The 24,635-nt window shown below is 48.6% G+C and overlaps 2 protein-coding genes across 2 annotated transcripts in view; one reads left to right on the top strand and one right to left on the bottom strand.

Annotated features, from left to right (window-relative positions):
* The window catches only part of BTD (biotinidase), a 59,858-nt gene extending 46,545 nt beyond the window's left edge, over nt 1-13,313 (bottom strand). Inside the window, exon 1 of the mRNA XM_073550721.1 lies at nt 13,193-13,313. The gene's annotated coding sequence lies outside the window, so the exon portion shown is untranslated. The remainder of the gene's footprint in view (nt 1-13,192) is intronic.
* A 70-nt stretch (nt 13,314-13,383) lies between these two features.
* Nucleotides 13,384-24,635, top strand: part of HACL1 (2-hydroxyacyl-CoA lyase 1) — a 55,609-nt gene continuing 44,357 nt past the window's right edge. Inside the window, exons 1-4 of the mRNA XM_073550720.1 lie at nt 13,384-13,539; nt 20,347-20,451; nt 21,766-21,806; nt 21,932-22,012. Coding sequence (XP_073406821.1) covers nt 13,480-13,539; nt 20,347-20,451; nt 21,766-21,806; nt 21,932-22,012 — 287 coding nt within the window. The 5' untranslated portion in view covers nt 13,384-13,479. The remainder of the gene's footprint in view (nt 13,540-20,346; nt 20,452-21,765; nt 21,807-21,931; nt 22,013-24,635) is intronic.

Below are 24,635 nucleotides of genomic sequence, written 5' to 3'. Positions count from 1 at the left end.
GCAGTGCAGACGCTTGTCCCTCTGTATAAATGAGACCTTATTTGTAAAGATCCAATGTGTCTGTCATGAGACATTTAGAAATCATATGCAAATCAGGCTGAACGTGCATTGGGGGTGTGTCAATGCAACAGCACCGCCTCTTCTAAGTGCAACGTAAAGCCCCCATTGCTCTTCCAGCCTGATGTGCATATGAAATATATACTGGATTTATCATGACTTACACATTGCATCCTTGCAAAAAAGGTATCATTCGTATAGGTAGAGAAGGGTTTACGCATCCCCAACCACCCAAGGGGCAACAAAATGATGGTAAAAAATTGTATTTTAATACTTTAATTTCTCATAAAATACCCAGCTCCTATATTATTCGAGTTTTATGTTAATAAAAATAACGAAAAGATCCATGAAAGTGCAAGCGTAAATGTTTTTTGTTTGTTTATACTTTAAATGGGGAAACGCTATTTCGCTTAGTAACAGGAGCTCTATGGCAGACAGTAGACTGTTAGCTGATCGTGTGGTGTCGCGCCAGGCGGTGACTCAGCCAATAGTTCAGGCAGCGGCCGTGACGTGCACTGACACTGAGGTCTTGTTTACCCCAACTGCTGAACTGCTCATTGGCCATTGCTCATCGGTCAGCGGCCAGTGTCGGATCGTCAGTGCAGTCTGTGTCGCATATAGTAGTTGTAGTGCGTGTGTAGGTAGAGAATATTTACCGTATTCTCCGGCGTATAAGACGACCCCGATCTTTTCCAGTTAAAATATAGAGTTTGGAATATACTCGCCGTATATGACTACCCCTCTTCTACGGTATGATTCCCATTGTGAACCCCACACAGCCCTTCATACAGTATAATGGCCCCTACATCTCTTCACACTGTATTATGGCCCCCACACAGCCTTAAAGGGACACTGTCACCAGGATTTTGCCATCCCATCTGATAGCAGCATAATGTAGAGATAGAGACCCGGATTCCAGCGATGTGTCACTTACTGAGCAGCTTGCTGTAATTTTAATATAATTACTGTTTTCCCTGCTTCATATTTAGCAGTAAATGAATGTGCTGGACTATTTGATTAGTCCTACAATGTAAATCTTAAACTGATTTAACAGTGATTTTATGAAAACTACAGTGAGCAGTCCAGTAAGTGACACTGGTGACAGTGTCCCTTTAAATCGCCCTCCATAAAGTATAAAGGCTTCCTCATAGTCCTTCAAGTATTATCATGCACCCCCAGTATTATATTGGCTTCCACATAGTATAATTGGCTCCGTATATTATAGTGCATCATCCATAGTCACCCATTATAATGCACCATCATAGTGCTCCATATAGTATAGTGCACCCCCATAGTCCTCCATATACTATAAACATGGAGAGGGGTGATGTGCCAGCATCGTGTGGAGGGGGGTGGAATATGGGGATTGGGATGTGCCAGCACCATGAGGGGGTAGGTGACATGGAGAGGGGTTTGTGCCTGTGTCAAGATGGGGGGGGGGGGTGTTGGGGGGAGTACAGGGGGCAAACTTTCCTGTCAGACAATGTCACCCGGAGGACAGAGACTATCATTTCAATAATTTCCAGGGGCTCTGCCAGCTGTCAATGAATGGAAACCTGCACTGGCCTGAAGAGTCTCATAGCACAAGATTTGTTACAATATGTTAGTCTGGAGATCACAGAGAGTTGGCAAGGCAGGCACAATGCACACTGTAACAAACTCTCAGCATTGAGAGGAGACAGTCTCAGCAGACACAAATATCTCTGTGACAAACTGTGAGAAGCCCTGCCCCTCTCCAGTCTGCAGGTCTATACTGCTGCGAGGGGGAAGAGGTCAGGAGGAAGTCTCCATAATCACACATTCCTCCCAGCTCCGGGTCATGCAGTATCTATCTTCTCAGTGAGTCATCTGCCTCTTGTTTTCAATAATCAGAGCTGTGTACAACCCCCACTCAGTCTCTCCTCACAACCGGGAGGGAGCAATAGTGACTGCTGTACCTGTGGTCGGGGGTTGTAGTATTTGATGTCTGGCACCTGCTGGGGGAGGCAGGAATGTCAGCTCCAGTCTCTCTCCTCCTGGAGAGAGCGGCTGGACACAGTGTACATATCCTGGGCAGCCGCACTGTCTCTTTGCCTGTAGGTGGCGCCCTGCACCTGGCGTATAAGACGACCCCTGACTTCTGAGAAGATTTTCAGGGGTTAAAAAGTAGTCTTATATGCCGGAAAAGGAAAATACGGTACTGTGAGTGTGTGTTAATAAAACCGTTTATTATGAAACGAATTCGGCACCAGCCAAGTGGAAATAAAAAAAAGAGACTGTGAAAAAAAGAAACTTGGAGGCTGAAAAAAGTTCGAAGAACTTAGCAGCCTGGCTGGATGTTGAAAACCACTCGACAGGGAATGATATTGAAATCTCACAAAAAATAAAATCAGGTACGTCAGAACCAGACAACCTTAATAATGATAATGACTCGAAAAACCAAAAATTTATAGGCGAAGAAGATATAACAGACCCAACCAATGATACACCAAATTTTTGGAAGATGAAGATTCTGCCCACTACAACGCCTTTCCTACTGTGATTGAAAATCAAGATAAGAAACGTAGGCTGATAGCGTCTGGTCCAATATAGCCTGACGGACCATTTCCCAAGTGTGACGCTCAGGAGCAAACTACGTCCGAGAGTGGAACCTCTGGGTCGCGGATCTGGAGCCCCTGGGCCGAGCGCGCCAGGTGATGACCAACCCCTATACAGGGATCGTTAGGGGCAAGACCACAGGGGTCAGAACCGCAAAAGCCGGTACCAAGAGGGTCGGCTCAAGGAAAAACCAGGCTCGAGGCAGGACAAGGAACTACGGACAAAGACAAGGTTACCTAGGTGGGAGAATCAGAGGAAGGAGGAACCCAGCTGAAAAGCCCATGGGGCGACGGGGCGAGGCACAGCGGGGAGACGTACAGATGAGGAAACCTTAGGGGGAATTAAGCAATAGAATCCGGACTGGAGTAGACAGGGAACAGACCGGGGAAAGAATACCAGCAGGCAGGGACAGACAGGGAGGACAGAACGGACCAGGGGAGCTGAGGCAAGGAGGAGGGACGGACACAACACAGAAATAGATGCAGCGACGAGCACCAAGAAGTAGGACAAGAAAGTAGGACTGCGGCCAGAACAGTGCGGGAGATCCACAAAATCACCAAGCGCCCTCCTCCTAGGGAGGACGCCTGAAGTACCTTAGCGCCTGGAAGAGCTCCTCAAGCCCGGCCCCTCAGCGCCGCCAACGGCCAGACGCCGAGGACGGACGGGCGCGCACCCGCAACCCAAGGCGGGCGCGTGCAGCAGGAGGGAAGGCAGGACAGTCGCGCGCACGGACGGTGGTGCGCAGGTGAGGAGGGGCTGCGGCGGCTGCCGCCGCTGATGGGGCATCGGCGGGCACGACCGATGTCACAGTACCCCCCTCCTTACATCCTCCCCTTCTGAGATTGGCCAAAAAATTTTTCAGAATAAGAGGAGCATTAACATTCTCTCGAGGCTCCCAGGACCTCTCCTCGGGGCCAAAACCCCTCCAATCGATAAGAAAAAAAAGTTTTTCCCTTGACTTTTTTCATGGCCAAAATGTCCTTTACTTCAAAAATGTAATCCGAACCCCTTGGCGAAGGAGGGGAATTGGAAGCTGGTTGGAACCGATTGAGAACCACAGGTTTCAGGAGCGAGACATGGAAGGCGTTAGGGACCCGGAGCGAAGTAGGCAACCTCAGTTTATAAGCCACCTCATTAATGCGTCTAAGCACTTCAAAAGGCTCGATGTATCGGGGACTTAACTTGTAAGATGGAACCTTCAGGCGGATATGCTTAGTCGAAAGCCAGACCTTGTCGCCAGGATGATATGGGGGAAGATCCTTCCGTCTCTTGTCCACATGTTTCTTAATTCAGTTACTGGCCTTCTCGAGCGCATCCCTGGTCTCCCTTCAGATTTGCGAAAACTCCTTGGCACGAGTATCTGCTGCAGGAACTCCTAACGAAGTGGAAAAGGGCAGCGGAATACCAGGATTTTGTCATGTTACCACAAGGAACGGCGACTTGGTGGTAGATTCGCTGGAATGATTATTATGTGCGAATTCTGCCCAAGGTAGAAGAGAGACCCAATTGTCCTGACGGGCATTGGAAAAGTGACGTAAGAAGGCTGTCAAAACTTGAGTAATCCGCTCCACCTGCCCGTTGGTCTGAGGATGATACGCCGAGTAGAAGTCGAGAAACGTGCCCATAAGACGACAGAGAGCCCTCCAGAATCGAGAGGTAAACTGGACCCCCCGGTCAGACACGATCCGCTGAGGAAGGCCATGCAGCCTGAAGATCTGGTGGATGAAGATCTCGGCCAACCTAGGGGCAGACGGCAGTCCAGGCAAAGGAATGAAATGAGCCATCATAGAGAAGCGATCTGCCACGACTAAGATGGTAGTACATCCAGCTGAGCGGGGCAAATCAGTCACGAAATCCATGGCAATTTGCTGCCAAGGAGCTTCCGGAACAGGTAACGGGTGAAGTAGACCGGACGGTAGGGTCCTAGCAACCTTGTTCTGAACACAGGTCGTGCAAGAGGCTACACAGTCCATCACGTCTTGGTGAAGGGAGGGCCACCAGTAGTAACGGGAGAGAAGTAAAAAAGTCTTCTTAGTCCCAACATGCCCTGCGACCTTGGAGGAATGCCCCCAGTGTAGCACCTCCGAACGCTTGTTCTGGGGAACGAAGGTTTTGCCTGGCGGCGGCGAAGAGAAACTCACCGGAGCCACAGTGATAACTTTAGCAGGCTCGATAATATACGATGGGTCCTCATCTCCCTCCGGTGACTGCAAAGACCGGGAAAGTGTATCCGCCTTGATGTTCTTATTGTCAGGCCGGAAGTGGAGCTTAAAATCAAAACAAGAAAAATACAGAGCCCATCTGGCCTGTCTGGAATTGAGTCTTTGAGCGGACTGCAGATAGGCCAAATTCTTATGGTCCGTGAAGATAGTAAATTGATGTACTGCCCCTTCAAGCAGGTATCACCACAACTCCAGGGCCATCTTAATGGCTAGCAATTCTCGGTCTCCAATGGAGTAATTGCACTCCGCAGGTGAAAAAGACTTAGAAAAATACCCGCAGGGAACCAGACGTCCGGATGGAGCCTGCTGGGAAAGAACAGCCCCGGCTCCGGTGGAGGAGGCATCCACCTCTAGGACAAAGGGCCTACTGGCTACTGGGCGATGTAAGATTGGGGCTGTTGCAAAAGAGTGTTTCAGAGCAAGGAAGGCGTCCTCAGCTTCGGAGAACAGCTGTTTGCCCTAGTCCCTTTACGGGTCAGGGCCGTGATGGGCTTGGTAACTGTAGAAAAATGAGGCACAAATTGTCGGTAATAGTTAGCGAATCCAAGGAAACGTTGGATGGCCTTTACGCCCACAGGCCGAGGCCACTTGAGTACTGCAGAGAGTTTCTCTGGGTCCATCTTCAGACCGGAATCAGTGATGATATAACCCAAGAAGGATAACGACGTTTGCTCAAAGAGGCACTTTTCAATTTTGGCGTAGAGATGATTCTCTCGAAGGCGATGTAGGACCATGCGTACGCTTCTCCTATGGGAGGACAGATCGGGCGAGAAGATGAGAATATCATCTAAGTACACCACCACGCAGGAATAGAGTAGATCTCTGAACACCTCGTTGACAAATTCCTGAAATACTGCCGAGCATTGCAGAGGCCGAACGGCATGACTAGATACTCATAATGCCCATCACGGGTATTGAAGGCCGTCTTCCACTCATCCCCGGCGCGGATCCGGATCAGATTGTAGGCTCCCCACAGATCCAACTTCGTGAAGAATCGAGCCCCTCTCAACCGGTCGAAGAGTTCTAGAATCAGCGGGAGCGGATACTGATTCTTAACGGTGATGTTGTTCAGACCCCGGTAGTCAATACATGGTCGTAGTGAACCGTCTTTCTTCCGGACAAAGAAAAAACCTGCGCCTGCAGGGGATGAGGATTTCCGGATGAACCCCTTGGTCAGGTTTTCCTGTATGTATTCTGTCATAGCCGTGGTCTCTGCTGGGGACAGAGGATATGTTCTCCCTCTGGGAGGGGAGGCTCCGGGGATCAGGTCGATAGGGCAGTCGTAGGACCGGTGCGGCGGCAAGGAATCCGCTTCCTTCTTGCTGAAAACATCTGCGTATGCGTGGTAGGGTGCGTGAAGGCCTGGAAGATCGACTGGCCTAGGCAGGGAGCTAGGACGAACCAGAGCCTGCAGACAGCGTTGTTGAAAGGAGTAACCCCAACGCAAAATCTCTCCTGAACGCCAGTCGACAACTGGCTCGTGCCGTCTGAGCCAGGGCAATCCTAGGAGAACAGCATGGGACAATCGAGGCAGGACGTAAAACGCTTTTTTCTCGCAGTGGAGTGCCCCAATTTGAAGATCTACTTTGGCGGTGACGAGCTCGGGTAGAGGTTTGCCATCGACGGAGGTAATAGCACGCGGGTCTCTTAGGGTGACCACCGGGATCTGGAGTTCATCAACCTCTTCTTGACGAATGAAATTACCGGCTGCGCCCGAGTCCACATACGCCTCCACAGATCTACGCCCCCGACCTGCAATAATCAAAGCTGAAAGGGTAAGGGGCAGAGTGGAATTATGATCACCTAGGAGGTTCTCTCTTACCTGACCTAGGTGGAGGCGTTTCCCGGTTTCTCAGGACAGGTACGCACAAAGTGGTTGGCTCCACCGCAGTACAAACAGAGACCATTAGTCATCCTCTCCCTGCGTCGCTGCTCTGACAGCCTTATACGATCTATCTGCATGGGCTCGGGATCGGTGCTAATAGGGGATGCAGAGGAACGGGGAATAGGAGCCTGATACAGCCTGAAGGGTCTTTTCTCCCTAGCCCACTCTCGAGCACGTTCCAAAAACCGCAGATCTATACGGGTGGCCAGGGAAATGAGATCTTCCAGATTTGTGGGAGTGTCTCGCCCGGCCAGCTCGTCCTTGATTTTACTTGAGAGACCCCTCCAAAAGGCACCCACAAGAGCCTCGTTATTCCAGCCCAGCTCCGAAGACAGGGTCCGAAAGCGGATGGCGTATTGTCCTACAGTAAGGGAGCCCTGGCGGAGATTGAAAATAGCCTCAGTAGTGGACGCCAAGCGACCAGGCTCATCAAACACCTTGCGGAATACTTCCAGAAAATTCTGGATACTGGAAACTACCGGGTCATCCCTCTCCCACAAAGGGTTTACCCAAGCCAGAGCCTCACCCTCAAGATGGGACACTATGAACGCCACCTTGGCGCGGTCAGTGGGATACTACTGAGGCACAAGCTCAAAGTGCAATCTGCACTGATTTAGAAAACCCCAACATAGCTTAGGATCCCCGTTATACCTGGGAGGCTTTCCCAGGCGGGGAGGCGGAGACGAAACTGCGTCCCGAGGAAGGGCTGAAGCAGCTGCAGAGGACTGCAGAGCAAGCAGTCGATCGTCAACGGACGCCATGTACCCCAGGATGTGGGACTGAGCATCGCGCTACTGTGCGAGCTCCTGCTGGAGACTGGCTAAGAGGGGAGCATGCCCTGGGTCAGAGGTCTGTAGGGCGGAGAGCCGGGTGTCCATCGATTTCATGAAGGACATTATCCGGGTCTGATTCTCACGTAAAAAAAGCAGTTCCTTCTACGTAGCGGCCGCGGCACCGGCGGGGTCCATGGCCTGGTGATACTGTGACGCTCAGGAGCAAACTACGTCCGAGAGTGGACCCTCTGGGTCGCGGATCTGGATCCCCTGGGCCGAGCGCGCCAGGTGATGACTAACCCCTATACAGGGATCGTTAGGGGCAAGACCACAGGGGTCAGAACTGCGACAGCCGGTACCAAGAGGGACGGCTCAGGGAGAAGCCAGGCTCGAGGCAGGACAAGGAACTACGGACAAAGACAAGGGTACCTAGGTGGGAGAATCAGAGGAAGGAGTAACCCAGCAGAAAAGCCCGTGGGGCGACGGGGCGAGGAAACCTTAGGGGGAATTAAGCAAGAGAATCCGGACTGGAGTAGACAGGGAGAGCAGGAGGGCAGGGAACAGACCGGGGAAAGAATACCAGCAGGCAGGGACAGACAGGGAGGACAGAGGGACCAGGGGAGCCGAGGAAAGGAGGAGGGACGGACACAACACAGAAATAGATGCAGTGACGAGCACCAAGAAGTAGGACAAGAAAGTAGGAGTGCGGCCAGAACAGTGCGGGAGATCCACACAATCACCAGGCGCCCTCCTCTTAGGGAGGACGCCTGAAGTACCTTAGCGCCCGGAAGAGCTCCTCAAGCCCGGCCCCTCAGCGCCGCCCACGGCCAGATGCTGAGGACGGGCGCGCGCCCGCAACCTAAGGCCGGTGCGTGCAGCAGGAGGGAAGGCAGGACAGGCGTGCGCACGGATGGTGGCGCGCAGGTGAGGAGGGGCTGCGGCGGCTGCCGCCTCTGATGGGGCATCGGCAGGCACGACCGCCGATGTCACACCAAGGATATCAATAAACAAGGTCGATCTTTTTCAAGTAACTTATTTTATCAACACAAAGTCAGGGTTGAAGCTCAAAAGAAGTTGGTTATGTTACTCAGCAAAATTAGATTGTGTTTACTGCTTGCCATGTTGGCTATTCCCTCAGTCACGGTCGGAAGCACTTGACTACAGAAATCGTGTATTACCGTTTTCAACAACCGGAGTTCGAGACTGGAAGCATATTTCAGAACGTATTTCAGTTCATGAAGCATCCAAAAGCCATACACATGCTTGTGTAGTTTATGAGCAATGGCGGAAACGTGGTACTTTAGAAGACGTTTTCGACAAAAATGTGGAGAGTGAAAGAAGCTTTTGGCGTAAAGTTCTTGAAAGAATCCTGAATGTGACATTAACACTTGCAACATGTAATCTTGCATTTCGTGGATCTATTGAAAAGTTAGAAAATAGTAACAAAGGAAACTTTCTCTCGATACTTGAGCTTTTCTCAAAATATGACCCAGTACTACAAGAATTGCTTCAGCGTCCGCAAGGGACTGTGAAATACCTCAGTCCTAAAATTCAGAATGAGCTTATTAATCTATTAGCCTTACAAATCAAAGATGAAATTGTAGTTGAGCTTCAAAATTCCTTGTTTTTTTCATTGATCCTAGATACCACCCAGGACATAGCTAAAATTGATCAGATGAGTGAAGTTTACCGGGATGTCAAAATAGTTGATGAAGAGGGGAAACCTATTGAAATCAAAATATGTGAAACTTTTGTATCCTTTAGAGAGATAAAAGATCAGTCTGCGCAAGGTCTTGCAGAAGAAATAATAACTTCATTGAAAGAGAAAAACTTGGATTTGACCAAATGTCAGGGACAAGGCTATGATGGTGCTGCAGTCATGAGTGGGGTATACAATGGAGTGCAGCAGCGTATTAAAGAAAAAGCCCCACACGCATACTTTGTGCACTGCGCTGCTCATAACCTTAATTTAGTGTTGAAGGATGCTGTGGAAGAGAACCGAGTGGTGAGCCAGGTTTTTGAAACAATTCAAAGTGTATATTGCTTTTTTGGTAATAGTATTGTTCGCTGGCAAGATCTGAAATCGGTGTACTGCATCGAAGCTCAGCCCGATTCACTGAAATCGAAAGTAACACTGAAAACTCTTAATCCAACTCGTTGGTCTGGCAGACATGATGCAGTGTATGCCCTGAAACACAGGTTTTGTGACGTGATGAAGAGTCTTGCTCACATAACTTTGACTTCCAAAAAAAGCAAGGAAAGAAATGAAGCACAGCAGCTAAAGAACAAACGAGAAAGTCTTGATTTTGTATTACTTTTGATTGTGCAGTGTGAAGTCTTAGAGACTCTCAACCTCGTATCGAAATCCTTACCATCTGAAACCATGGACCTCTTGTCTGCATATGAGTTACTGGGTAATGCATTGTTAAAGATAACCGAAACGCGTGAAAGGTTCGAAGCACTTGTTTCTGAAGCATCAGATGTGTGTAGTCGATGGGGAATAAAAAATGAATTTCACCAGAACAGAGTAAGGAAAGTGAAGAAACACTTTGATGAGTTGTGTGAAGATGAGAGATTAGCAGACCCAAAAACTTGTTTCCAAGTTACTGTGTTCTATCCAATGGTAGACACACTGTGTACTCAACTTCATCGCCGCTTTGAAGGGATGAAAGTTGTTCTTGACTCTTATGAAGTAATACAACCTGATTTTTTGGCCAGTGCAAGTGAAAGATATTCACAAAAAAGCTGTTGATTTTGTTAACAAGTTTGCAGATGATGTAACTCCAGCCTTTCCTTCACAGGTATGTTCAGTAAAAAATTTGTTTCAAAAGTAACTGGAAAAAATGAAAAGTGTTAAGGAGTTTGCTGATTTCCTAATAGTCGAGCATTCTTCACTTTCATCAAGCTATCCAGATGTTTGCACAGCGTGCATCATGTATTTGACTGTTACTGTGACTGTGTCTAAGGGCAGTTTCACACGTCAGGGTCTCCGGTACATGTAGTGACAGTTTTCTCACATACCGGAGACACTGACACACACACGTAGACACATTCGAATGAATGTGTCTGTGCAGATGTCAGCGTGTTTTCACGGACCGTGTGTCCGTGTGCAAAACACGCTGACATGTCCGTTTTTGTGCAACAGCACGGATCACACGGACCCATACAAGCCAATGGGTCCGTGTAAACACGTACCGCACACGGATGCTGTCCGTGTGCTGCCGTGTGCGTTTTTAAAAGTCACAGGGTTAACATTGAAACTAATTTTTCAAATACACGGATGGTACACACGTACATACGAATAGCACACGGATGGCCTCTGTATGCACACAGATAGCTCTGGTACCGGTTTTTCCGGTACCGGAATTATCTGGATGTGTGAAACTGCCCTAAGGCCTCTTTCACACTTCTGTTTTTTACAATCAGTCACAATCCGCCAGGTTTTGAAAAAAAACGGATCCTCAATTTTTTTTGAGGATCCGTTTTTTTCCCCCATTGACTTGCATTAATGGCGGATTGTGACGGATTGCTGTCCGTTGCATCCGTTTTTTTTGAGGATCCGCCAAAAGTTGCTGTCCGTCACCATCCTCAAAGATTTCAAAACGGAGCTTGTAACGTTTTTTTCTCTGGCGGATCCTCCAGACGCTGATTTAACCCGAAATTCTTTCTGGGTGCCGGACAAAAAAAAAATAACTCTCTCTCTCTCCTCCCCCCCCCCCCCCCTTCCCGGACAGCATTTCCTTTAAACTTCCTCGTTTGCAGGATCCATCTGAAAACGGATCCTGTGCCATCCGTTCACATCAGTTAAGAACAGATCCGCTTGTCTGAGTTTTTGGCGGATTTGAACTGATGCAAAAAAACTGAAGTGTGAAAGAGGCCTAAGGCTGAACGATCCTTCTCTAAGCTTAAACTCATAAAAAACTACTTGAGAAGTACTATGGCTCAAGAAAGACTCAGCAGCTTAGCTTTCCTTTCAGCTGAGAATGATCGAGCTCAACAGATCAACTGTGACAAAGTAATTGATGAATTCGCTTCTCTGAAAGTTAGGAAACAAATCTTTAAGTAGCTGTTTAAAACTGAACAAATTGGTCATGTTTAAGTAATGTTATGTTTAAGTGAACAAAGTTTAAATGTATACTGTTTAAAACTACTTAATATTTAATAAACATACAGTTATTTGAAAATTGTGCAATATTTGGAATTATTATTCACCTTATTAATTTTCCAAACATATTCACTGAATATTTAACTTCTAAAACTTGCATCATAAACAAAATCTATTAAAGGTCTTGTGGAACGTGGTGAAGCCTGTGTGTTGTATACAACAATGCGTAGCAGGCTTCACCACGTTCCGCACAACCTCTAGTAATTGAAATGCTGAGGGGCCCCACTAAGAAGTTTTGCCCCGAAGTTTATAGTTACGGCACGGTCCACATCATTACTTCAATGTATGAAAACATATTGACTACATATTCTGATCTTTGTTTAGTTAAAGGGGTTTTCCAGTTTTGCAAAACCCCTCTCCCCTGGCCGTCCCAGGTGTCTGTTATTGTCTGCAGCCAATCAGTGAGCTTAGCGGCCCTACCTGAGTTGACTGTGTGCTGCTGAGCTCACGGATTGGCTGCAGCGCTGTCGACACTGCAGACAATAACAGACACAGGAGGGAGCAGCGGCGGAGACTCAGAAGCGCTAGATTTTGTGGACTTGACTGTGTAAAATTGGAAAATACTTTGAGGTATTTACTCAGGAAACAGGACCACGTGGAGAAACGACCATGTGCACCAGCACCGTGGCGAACATGGTGTGTGCGCTGTGTGTGATCTGTGGCACCCATGAACAGCACATGGACCGAACATGTGTTAGTGTGAACGACCCCGAGTGTCACCAGAGGACATTGTGGGGGGGGGGTCAGAACTTCCAGTAATGGAACAGAGCTAAGATTCAATAGCAGGGGAGTAGAACATTGCCCTAAAATACCGACTGGGGAACTTGTCCAAGTCCAGGGATGGGACGCAGCACCAGAATGGAGGGGGGCAGCGGTGAGTATCGCTAATATACTTATATACCAGTAATCCTGCCTGTGGGAAACTATTCAGGTACCTTGGATAACACCTATAACCACATGTAACTAGAGCACCAAACCACAACAGGGCCAAGACACAGGGGCTCTGGGCCAGGGCTAGTCACAGCACTGCCAAGCACTGAAAGTGTGTGAGATATTCAGGGCCGGACTGGCCAGCTGGCAATTCTGGCAAATGCTAGAAGGGCCTGTCTGGTTGTGGGCTGCCTTGTCTGCTACGTTGTTAACAGGATCCATGTCTAACACACCCATACTGTTAACTGTTGTGACGGAGCACAAACTCGCTGACTCCATCACTTACCCCAGCAGCCACGGGTATCATTAGACATACAAGTCTTGTAGTAAATCTTCCTTCCCTCCATGCAGGATAATATTAGGAATATATCCCATCTGATGCTTGGGGACGGGGACAGCATGGGCCTGTGTGATTTCAAATGCCAGGGCTGAATTTCAGCCCCAGAATCTATCACACACATGTGATAATAGGTGGCAGTAGAGATCGATAGGTGACAGTGACACCGCTGCTGCAGTAAGCGGAGCACAAGCTGCAGCATCAGAATCCTCCCTCTTCCCGGCCATTACCCCGATCACCACTCACCCTTGACACCGATCCGCTTTGGACGTTGGACCGTCCACGCCCCCTGCATCTCCGTTTGTGGCACAGACTCGGATAAGAGAGGGAAACTGCCTTTGCCTCGCAGCTGATTGGTAGAATGACACATTAGCTCCGCCTCCTACTTGCATTCTGCGCCGCTTTTCCACAGTCTTGTAACTAGGGGGCGCGGTGTGGGCGGGACCGATGTGACGTTACTAGGGGGCCACGCAAAATAGCCGCTGGAGCACAGAGCAAAGTCAGTGAGAGTGCACGGCCACGGAGCGGAGGACATGGCGGCTCAAGGGGAAGTCACCGGGGCGCAGATCATTGCAGAGGCTTTGGTGACACAAGTAAGATCTGCTGTGTGGGCTCAGGCACCCGGTCACTGACCGATCTGCTGCAGAAGGTTGTGTGGTTGTGGGTTACCGGGCAGCTGCTGGGACCTGTAGTTCCCCCTGGGATTCAGGATTACTGGAGCAGCAGGTTTTGTCCCACTGAGCGGAGCTCCGTGCTGGTGGTCCGGGGCAGCTTATTGTTCCTCTTCCTTTAGGATTCTGCAGGACAAAGACCTTGAGTAGTGGTCCCCTCCCCTCCCCCACCGTGCAGGGTCTGTGCTCAGCAGTCAGTGTGGGACACCTATGGCGGCTCAGCCTGTTAGTCCCTGTGAGCAGCCCCAGTGTTCTCCTATGTGCTGGTGCCCCTGGCCATTATTGTTGCCCCTGGCCATTATTGTTGCCCCTGGCCATTATTGTTGCCCCTGGCCATGATTGCCCCCCCCCCGGCCATTGTCCCTGCAGCCGCTGATCTGGGGCTGATTCGACCTCATTCACACGTTTGTTTTTTTTCACATACGTTTGATACCTTCCCATTATATTCAATTTGCTGATAACAAGTTTTGTATTTATTTTTTTTGTCCATTTAAAAAAATAAATTGTGGAGACGTCCGTTTTTGGATCTGTATCAAGGATCAAATTACCCATACAAGTGTATGGCTCGTTGAAAATCCCGGGCAGCACGTGGCTGACATCCGTGTCCAGTCTGTGTTCTGTCCGTGATTGGCAGCGCAGTGCACAGGAGACGATATGCCATTTATTTATTTACGTGTGACCGTGCACTGATGGAAATGATTTGGGAGAAGCCACGTCTGCCTGAATGAGACCTTACTGACCATCACCGTGTATGTGAACCGCACCTCCGCTAGGCACTGGACACCCAACCAGTCACATCAGTAAGTTGGGGTTGGCCCAAGTTCTCTAACAGTGGCCTGATCATTCTCTTTAACGGGTCCAGTTTTTAGCGAATCACAATGAATCCTTATTGGTCCCATCAACTTAAACTGCGTTTACACTGACGAGCCGCCCAGTTCTTAAAAGAAAAAAAAAAAATCACAATTATCTTACCATGTAAACAGGCTGCCAATGAACAAGCAACATGCTCATTGGTCGGGTGAAATAATGCAAAATATAATTGTCCCGTGTAAACATCGCACAGCCAAGAACAATGGCAGCACGGTGGCTCAGTGGTTAGCACTGTTCCTTTGCAGCGCTGGGGTCCTGGGTTCAAATCTCACCAAGGACAGCATCTGCAAAGAGTTTGCATGTTCTCCCCGTGTTTGCGTGGGTTTCCTCCGGGTTCTCCGGTTTCCTCCCACATTCCAAAGAGCTAGTGATAGGGAATTTAGATTGTGAGCCCCAATGGGGACAGTGATGATAATGTATGATATGATAGCGCTATCTAAGCAAGGTATAATAAATAAATTACAGGTCTCTTACTGTGGCCTGCCTGCATAAACAGGGTATAAACCCCTTCATGGCATATTTACGTCATATGCCGTGTCCCTGACTTCGATGCGGAATCCGATGCTGAGCCCGCACATGACAGCTGATTTAGTTAGCTGTCATGTGCCTTTAACAGCCGCAGGTGGATCGGAGCTCCACCTGCAGATCTTAATCAGTTAAATTCCGATGTCAGTCTCTAACTGTGAGATTTAACATGCTCTGGACAGAAACGCGTCATTCCGGAGTTGTCATGCAGAACACCCCCGTGCCTGTCATTATGATACTTCTGTGAATGCTGGCGAACGGCCGGCGTTCATATTAGACCATGATTTCTCCTATGTATACTACAGGCGATCAGATTGTTGATGATTCATGTCTCCTAAGGGCCCTATGAAGTACAGTAAAAAGTGAGGGGGGGAGGAGTTTTTACAATTATGAGAAAAATAAAAAATCACAAGTTAAAATCACTCCCATTTTACCCCATTGTAAATAAAACAATAATACACATTTTCGTATTGCTGTGTTCAGAAATATCCAGCCTATCAAAATATAAAGTAAGTCTGATCAGTAAACTGTGTAATGCGAAAAAAAAATTAAACTCCAGAACCTTTTTTTTTTTTTGGCAACCGCAACATTGTAATAAAACGCAATAAGAGGCGATCAAAACATCATATCTACCCCAAAATGTTATCCTTAAAAATGTCAGCTCCGGGCGCAAAAAAATAAGCCTTCACACTGCCCCAAATCCCTAAAGGTGTGTGCACACGTTGCGGATTCTGCTGTGGAATTTTCCGCGCGGATTTTGCAAAATCCGCAGGTCTTTGCGGTTTATATGCCATGTAGCTTGCGGTTTGACACCTGGACAATGGAGCAGGTGTAAAACCGCTGTGGATTCCGCACAAAAAAGTGACATGCTGCGGTTTTGAAAGCGCGGCAAATTCCGCACCATGTGCACTGCGGTTTTTGTTTTCCATTGATTATAATGGTACTGTACAAAACAGGACCAAATCCGCTGCGGATCCGCAGCAGAATCCGCAGCGTGTGCCCATACCCTAAAAGTGAAAATACTACAGGTTTCAGAATATGGCGACACGGTAAAAACCAGTCTTTACAAACTTTGGAAAAAAAATTTCACCACTTAAATGAAAAAAGGAACTACACATGTTTGGTATCTGTGTACTCGTACTGACCTGGAGAATCATACTGGCAGGTCAGTTTTAGCATTTAGTGAACATGGGGCAAAAAAAAAAACTATTGTGGAAATTGCACTATTTTTGCAATTTTTTCACACTTGGAAATTCCCATTTTCCGGTGCACTGTATGGTAAAATAAGCTCTCCAATGCAAGTCTAGTCCAAGAAAAACGCCAAATGGCATCTTGGTTCCGTCATACCTTTGTCTGCTTTTCACGGAACTTTGTATGGAAAAGGGAAAATGTTAATACTGTAGAACCTAAGGGGTACTTCACACATAGCGAGATCGCTGAAACGTCACAGGTTTTATGACGCAACAGCGACCTCGTCAGCAATCTCGCTACGTGTGACACATAGCGACGACCGGCCACCCGCTGCGATATCGCTGATCGTGCTGGAATGTCCTGGGCCATTTTTTGATTGTTGGCATCCCGCTGGCAGCATGCATCGCTGTGTTTGACGCCATAACAACGACGAGCGACCTCATTGAAGCACGCCTATCGAGGTCTGAGTCGTCAGAATAGCTGCTGTGTGACAAGGTCCCAACGACCGCTGAGGTCGTTATACCGATCGCCGTATCGTTGCTGCGTCGTTAGTAGATCTGCCTGTTTGACACCTTACTAGCGACCATGTAGCGACGTACCAGCGATCCTTACTGGGTCGTATCGTTGGAGCGTCGCTATGTATACCTGGACCATAAGGTCAGGATTACAGTGCTCCTAAGCTCAGCTCATCCAATTTCCAGTCATATGATGGGAATCAGGGCTGTGGAGTCGGGGTCCTGGAGTCTGATTCTGAGTCGGAGCCCTATTTGGTGGTCAGTGTCATGGAAATTGAGGAGTCAGAGGTTTGGCTTACCGACTCCGCAGCCCTGATGGGAATCATCGTTATTGAAAAAGTAATCTCTATTTGCAATGAAACCCTGTGAGACATTGACCTCAAAATCACAATAAAGCAGATCTGTCTCCAGATTACGCATTAGACTCTGCATACGGTATCAAACACAACTTTTGTCCAGATGAGGCTGGTGAATTTGCTTTTGGGAATCCTTGTCGTCATGTCCTTTATAGAGTGCCAGCGCTCATGAGTCCAAATACACCAGTCACATCAGGTCTAAGAGAGCTATTTATTTAATAAAAATATGCAGTTTGATGACAGATCTGCTGTAAAGGGGTCTTCTAGAAAGAATATCCCCAGTATTCATTATACACCGCTCAAAAAAATAAAGAGAACACTTAGGCTGTGTGCACACGTGGCGATTTTTAAGCGTTTTTGCCGCAATTTTCGGCGCGAAAACGCTTAAAAATCGTGTACAGAACGCCCCCCCATGCATTCCTATGGCATTCCGCACATGCTGTGCTAATGCTGCGCTTTTTTCCGCGGCGGAATCGCATAGCGGAAAAAATCGTAGCATGCTCATTCTTTGTGCGGAATCGCAAAGAATTGCCGCGATTCCGCACCCATAGGAATGCATGAGAATCGCTTACTTCCCGCATGTGGCTATGCCCACCATGCGGGAAGTTAAGCGTCTCATGTGCGGTTGGTACCCACGGCGTGGAGGAGAGGAGACTGTCCTCCAGGCCCTGGGTACCATACCCCTGTAAAAAAAAGAATAAAAAATAAAAAATCGGGGTATATTTACCTTCCGGCGTCCCGCGCTGCATTCCCGGCCTAAGCGTTCCCAGTAATGCCTTGCGGCAAGGTCCTGTGATGACATAGTCTCGCGTGACTCTAGCGGTCTCGCGAGATCGCTATAGCAACGCGAGACTACCTCATCACAGGTCTCGCAAGGCATTACTGGGAACGCTGAGGCCCGGGAATGCAGCGCGGGACGCCGGAAGGTAAATATACCCCGATTTTTTTTTTTTTTTTTTTTTTTTTTTTTTTTAGCATTTTAACATTCTATCTTTTACTATTGATGCCGCATAGGCGGCCTCAATAGTAAAAACCTGGTCACACTTGTCAAACACTATGTTTGACGAGTGTGACCAACCTGTCAATCACTTTCCAAGCGATGCTTCAAATCGCTTGGAAAGTGCTTGAATATCGCACGCGAAAATCGCGGCAAAATCGTGATCATAATCGCGGTGAAATCGCGCGGAAAAAAACGCGCGATTTCTGGGAAGGAGTCCGGTTTTTAGTAAGCGTTTTAAAACGCACGTGTGCACATAGCCTTAAAAAACAAAATCTAACTCCAAGTAAATCAGACTTCTGTGAAATCAAACTGTCCACTTAAGGTACTGTCACACTAAGCGATATCGCTAGCAATATCGCTATAACTTGTGACGTTATAGCGATATTGCTAGCGATATCACTGTGTCTGATACCTACAACCCGCTGCTTATCGCTGATCGCGCGAGAATGTCCAGGACTGTTTCTCGTCGTCAGCTTCCTGCGGCGCTTCCTGCTGTGACGACGAGCGACGCGTGGAGCCGGGCGGGAGGACGCAGGATCGCCTGGTGTGACAGGTAAGTAGCGACCCCCCCCGTCCCCAGCGATGTCGCTGGTGAGATCTGCCTGTCTGGAAGCTCACTAGCGCGTCATATCGCTGGTCGGGATCGCTGGTACATCGCTAAGTGTGACAGTACCTTAAGGAAGCAACACTAATTGACAATCAATTTCACATGCTGTTGTGCAAATGGAATAGAGAACAGATGTAAATTATTGGCAATTATCAAGACACCCTCAATAAAGGAGTGGTTCTGCAGGTGGGGACCACAGACCACATCTCAGGACCAATGCTTTCTGGCTGATGTTTTGGTCACTTTTGAATGTTGATGGTGCTTTCACACTCGTGGTAGCATGAGACACACTATAATCCACACAAGTGGCTCAGGTAGTGCAGCTCATCCAGGATGGCACATCAATGCGAGCTGTGTCTGTCAATGTAGTGTCCACAGGCTGGAGGTGCTACCAGGAGACAGGCCAGTACACCAGGAGACGTGGAGGGAGCTGTAGAAGGGCAACAACCACAACAGCAGGACCGCTACCTCTGCCTTTGTGCAAGGAAGAATAGGAGGAGCACTGCCAGAGCCCTGCAAAATGACCTCCAGCAGGCCACAAATGTGCATGTGTCTGCACAAACTGTTAGAAACCGACTCCATGAGGATGGTCTGAGTGCCCGACATCCACAGATGGGGGTTGAGCTCACAGCCCAACACTGTACAGGACACTTGGCATTTGCCACAGAACACCAGGATTGGCAAATTCGCCACTGGCGCCCTGTGCTCTTCATAGATGAAAGCAGGTTCACACTGAACACGTGACAGATTCTGGAGACGCCGTGGAGAGCGGTCTGCTTCCTGCAACATCCTTCAGCATGACCGGTTTGGCAGTGGGTCAGTAATGATGTGGGATGGCATTTCTTTGGAGGGCCGCACAGCCCTCCATGTGCTCGCCAGAGGTAGCCTGACTGCCATTAGGTACCGAGATGAGATCCTCAGACCCCTTGTGAGACCATATGCTGGTGCGGTTGGTCCTGGGTTCCTCCTAATGCAGAACAATGCCAGACCTCATGTGGCTGGAGTGTGTCAGCAGTTCCTGCAAGATGAAGGCATTGAAGCTATGGACTGGCCTGCCCTTTCCCCAGCCCTGAATCCGATTGAGCACATCTGGGACATGTCTCGCTCCATCCACCAACGTCACGTTGCACCACAGACTGTCCAGGAGTTGGCAGATGCTTTAGTCCAGGTCTGGGAGGAGATCCCTCAGGAGACCATCCGCCTCCTCATCAAGAGCCTGCCCAGGCGTTGTAGGGAGATCATACAAGCACGTGGAGGCCACACACACTACTGAGCATCATTTCCTTGTCTTGAGGCATTTCCACTGAAGTTGGATCAACCTGTAAATTGATTTTCCACTTTGATTTTGAGTATCCTTCCAAATCCAGACCTCCATGGGATATTAATTTTGATTTACATTGATCATTTTTATGTTTTCTTGTTCTCAACACATGCCACTATGTAATGAATAAAGATTTGCAGCTGCAATATTTCATTCAATGACATCTACGATGTGATATCTTGGTGTTCCCTTTATTTTTTTGAGCATTGTATATAGTGGAGCTGAAAACGGTCACGTGAAATCTGGCTTGGAAGAGGGGGGGGGGAAGTCTCCTGAAAGAAGGGGTTTGTTTTCTTTAATTGTATTGTAAAAATAATTGATCATTAATACTGTTTGTTTTTCAGGGTGTGAAGTACATGTTTGGTATTGTGGGAGTTCCTGTCATTGAAATTGCAATCGCTGCTCAAGTTGCTGGGATCAAGTATGTGGGTATGAGAAACGAGCAAGCGGTAAGTAGAGCTGTGTGGCCGACCCATGGGCCAACTCTGACCTGTATGGGACCGCCATCAACTTCACAATACAAATATCTATTCTCAGGCAGACACCTCTACCTAATCAATAGAAGACTTATAAAATGAGAAATCATTATTTTATATATTTATATCCTGATTAACGGGAACCTGTCAAACTCCCCCACTTACACCATTTATATGACTGTGTAACCCTTTAAAAGATTAGCAGGTTGATCCCTTTATGACCCCAAAGATCTGCTCTCTCATAGAGAAATCACATTCTGAAGTTGTTTCTGGGAGTGCATTGAGTCGTAACCATGCACTTACAGCTTCTTAGCCTCGCTGTATTTTCTACCTTGCAGCACTCTCTGCTGGCTGATTGACAGATCAGTTGCCGTATTCCCGAGCAAACTACCTGTCTATCAGCCAGGGAAGGCTACTGCTGGTCAGGAAAGACAGCATGAGGCCGGTTTCACACATCAGTGTCTCCAGTACGTGTGGTGACATTTTTCACACATACCGGAGACACTGACAAATGTAGACCCATTCAAATGAATGGTATGTGCACAGATCTGTGTTTTTTTCATGGACCGTGTGTACGTGTGTCCCACAAGTAGACATGCCTGTGTTTGTGCAGCTGCACAGATCACATGGACCCATACAAGCCAATGGGTCCATGTAAACACATACTGCACACGGATGCCTTCCGTGTGCGTTTTTAAAGTTATAGGGTTAAAATTGAATCAGATTGTTTCAAAACTAGGCTCTGGTACGTATCCACATGGACAGCACTTTGATCACACACGGATGCCACAAATGGTCACACGGACACAGATATCTAAGGTACGTTTTTTTCCGGTGCTGGAAATATCAGGACATGTGAAAGCGGCCTGAGGCTCAGAAGCTGTAAGTGCATCGTTACGACTCGGTGCCCTCCCAGAAACAACTTCACAAAGCAAATTCTCACTGCTACAGCAGTGCTTTGGGGGTAATAAAGCGATTGAGCTGCTTCTCTTTTAAAGGGCTACACAATCTTATTAATGGTTTGGACGTGTTTTTGACAGGTTGTTTTAAAGCAGTTTCTCACCATTTCAAGAGATGCCATGTAGTATTCTGCGGCACTTTGCAGACGGGAGCTCTGCTGAGCAGGGTCACTGACCATCAAGTGATAACTACTTGTGTTTGGAGTACCATCCTCAATCTAAAGTCACCCTTGTACATGTGAACCATGCTGTCACTTTTGCCATGTACAGTTGTATGTAGCACCTTAGTGAGTGTGGTGACGGAGGCATTATTTTCTTCCTATTTCAGGCTTGCTATGCTGCATCTGCTGTGGGCTACCTTACCGGCAGGTGAGCACAAAAACACAAGCGAAGATTAACATGTACTAGTCACATTGCATGCTCTTTAATTTCCAGCCCATTCTGCTATTTTTCTCTTTGCATTGTATTAATACAGATTTGTTGTACACTTGCAGACCTGCTGTGTGCCTTGTGGTGTCTGGGCCAGGGCTGACTAATGCTCTCAGTGGCATGGCAAATTCTAACATGAACTGCTGGTAAGAAACCTATTTTATCTGTGCCTACGTGGTATTTATGCATGAGTTTTAGAAACCGTTATCAATACCTTTTATATAATCGGGTTTTTTGACAATGAAAAGTTCTAAACAGGGAAAGTCCTTTTCTTTATCGCCTTATTGGGGGACACAGAATACCATGGGTGTATGCTGCTGCTGCTAGGAGGCTGACACTATGCAAAAACAGAAAATTAGCTCCTCCCCGGCAGTATACACCCACCGACAGGCACCAAGCACCTCAGTTTGTGCTTAGTGTCTGTAGGAGGCGGACCGGGATCTCCCCAGATCCGCAGTTATTAATCTAATTTTTTCTTTCAGGGTTTAGTTTGAACTTTTTAATTTTGTCTTCTTTTATCTTTTAGGTTTTTCCTTTAGGAAACAGGGTATATTTATCACCCTGATTTCCTATATCATGCGGCTGAGCGAGCAGTGTGGTGTCATCCACATCGCAACTCTCAGTACCGCAGGCAGGACTTTTCCCTATCACCTTCCGGTGATAAGGGTTGTGGACAGGTGGCTGGTCCTTGCCGAATCCCCCTCCTCACCCCTCTCTCGGGACAGGGCTGAGAGGAAGACGGCGATCGCAGGTGGTTCAAGCCGTCTTCTGCAGGATGCGGGTACAGAGGACTCCTTCCCCTCCCAGCGGCCTGCCGTTTCCCCGTGGGCCCCTGTGGTCATCCTCTTCAGGGACGTCAGGTATGTGCCTGTACGTTCCCTCCGGCCCCCGCATAAGCTCCAGTGCATGGGAGAAGTTGGACCTTGGGATTACAGGTCCACTGTTTTTGAATCTCCCGCCCTTTCTGCCTGCCGCGCGCTCACACAATGGAATGCGGACACTATCCCTTCCCCTCTTCTAGTCAGGGAGACGCTGCGGATCCCTTCACTCACCGCAGCAGCGTCGCAAGCAGGGGACCGCTTCATATTGCTTCCTGAGCGCATTATGTCGGGGTAGGCAAGGGGTTACAGCGCCGGCGCGGGCGCCGTCACTTTCACTTTCACTTTCCCTCAGCCAGGGGAATTTCTCTGCTCCCTCCTCCGTTCCTGAGCGCGCTCTTTCAGCGTGCCTTTTCTAGCCCATCACAGGGCTTCTTTCTCTTTGGACTGCCAGCCTCCCCTCTCGGTCAGGCCCCTCCGTCGCTGATAGCCAATCACGGCGCAGCCGCCTAGCTCCGCCCCCCCTTCTTCCAGCACAAGGATTTCCTGGTTTTTCACTCCTTCCTGCGCTGCTTGGGGGACACTTCGGCGTTTCTTCTGCTGCTCGCACAGAATCTCGGTAGGCTCGGCTCTGGCACAGGGATTAGCTCTCCTCGGCAGTTTTTTCCCTAATTTTTGCGGCCATTCAGTGCAGTTCACTTATGCCCAACCCTTCAGGGGATCTCTGCTTCAGGCCCACCGCTACCTATTACGCCTGTGCGCGCTGTAAAAAGAAGTGGGCATCGGGTCAGTCGTCCCCATTCTGCCCCCCCTGCAGTCCTTCCAATATGTCAGCATCTCAGGAACGCACGGAATCCCGGGCGGAGGGCACTCTTCCCTCCTCTCTCCCTCCGGAGTGGGCCGTTACAATGTCACAGTCTGTTTCTGACTTGACAAAAGTATCAGTCGCTGGTCCAGGTCTTAGAACGATTACCTCAGCTATCCTCAGCCACCTCTGCCCCGACCACCTCTCGGGGTGAGTCGTCCGCACCTGACCGCGACCTTCAGAGAGACAGACAGGGAAGGACTTCTCGGAAGCGGGCTCTGTCCACTTCGTCTTCGAGCTCGCAGGGCCCTTCCGCTCCCAGGCCTCCTTCTCCTTCCTCGGAGGACAGCCTTCAGTCATGCAATGATTCTCATTCGGAAGCTAGCTCAGAGGGGAACAGCGTTTCTAAAACGCGGGACATGGTCGATAGTCTTCTTGCAGCTATCTTCCAAACACTAAAGCTTAAACAGGTTGAGGCTCCAGCTCAGGAAAGCTCGGTTCTCCTTAGACGAACCAGACCTCCGTCTCGAACATTTCCCAATCACAACGATTTCGATACTACCTTATCCAAACACTGGGAGCGCCCTGAGCAACGTTTCTCAGGCCGCAAGTACTTGGACGTTCTGTACCCCTTTGACGCAGAACTGCTCTCTAAGTGGTCCAAGGCTCCAGAGGTAGATCCTCCAGTATCCCGGATAGCCTCTAAAACGGTGCTCTCGCTGCCCGACGGGGCATCGCTCAAAGATCCTACTGACAGGCAGATTGAATCTCTGGCTAAATCTATCTTTGAGGCATCTGGCGCCTCTCTCTGCCCTATTTTCGCATCCGCCTGGGTGGCGAAGGTCATTTCCGCTTGGGCAAAAATTCTTCGCAGAGGCATCTTAGCGTCAGCTCCTCAAGACGAGTTGGCAGATCTTGTAGATCAGATTAACCAGGCGGGAAAATACCTTTTGGCCGCCTCCTTGGACGCGGCCGGCTGCGTAGCAAGGGCTAACAGCAACATAGTAGCTGTACGCTGAGTCCTTTGGCTAAAGTCATGGAATGCGGACACGACTTCGAAAAAGTTGCTTACCAATCTGCCGTTCCATGGCTCTAGGCTCTTTGGAGCAAAGCTGGATCAGATAATTTCCGATGCCACTGGAGGTA

This window comes from Dendrobates tinctorius, unplaced genomic scaffold (assembly GCF_039654945.1).
Source record: "Dendrobates tinctorius isolate UK_male_01 unplaced genomic scaffold, ASM3965494v1 ptg000167l, whole genome shotgun sequence".
In the NCBI taxonomy this organism is placed as follows: domain Eukaryota; kingdom Metazoa; phylum Chordata; class Amphibia; order Anura; family Dendrobatidae; genus Dendrobates; species Dendrobates tinctorius.
Note: the sequence above shows the minus strand (reverse complement) of the source record. Positions and strands in the feature narration are given on the sequence as shown.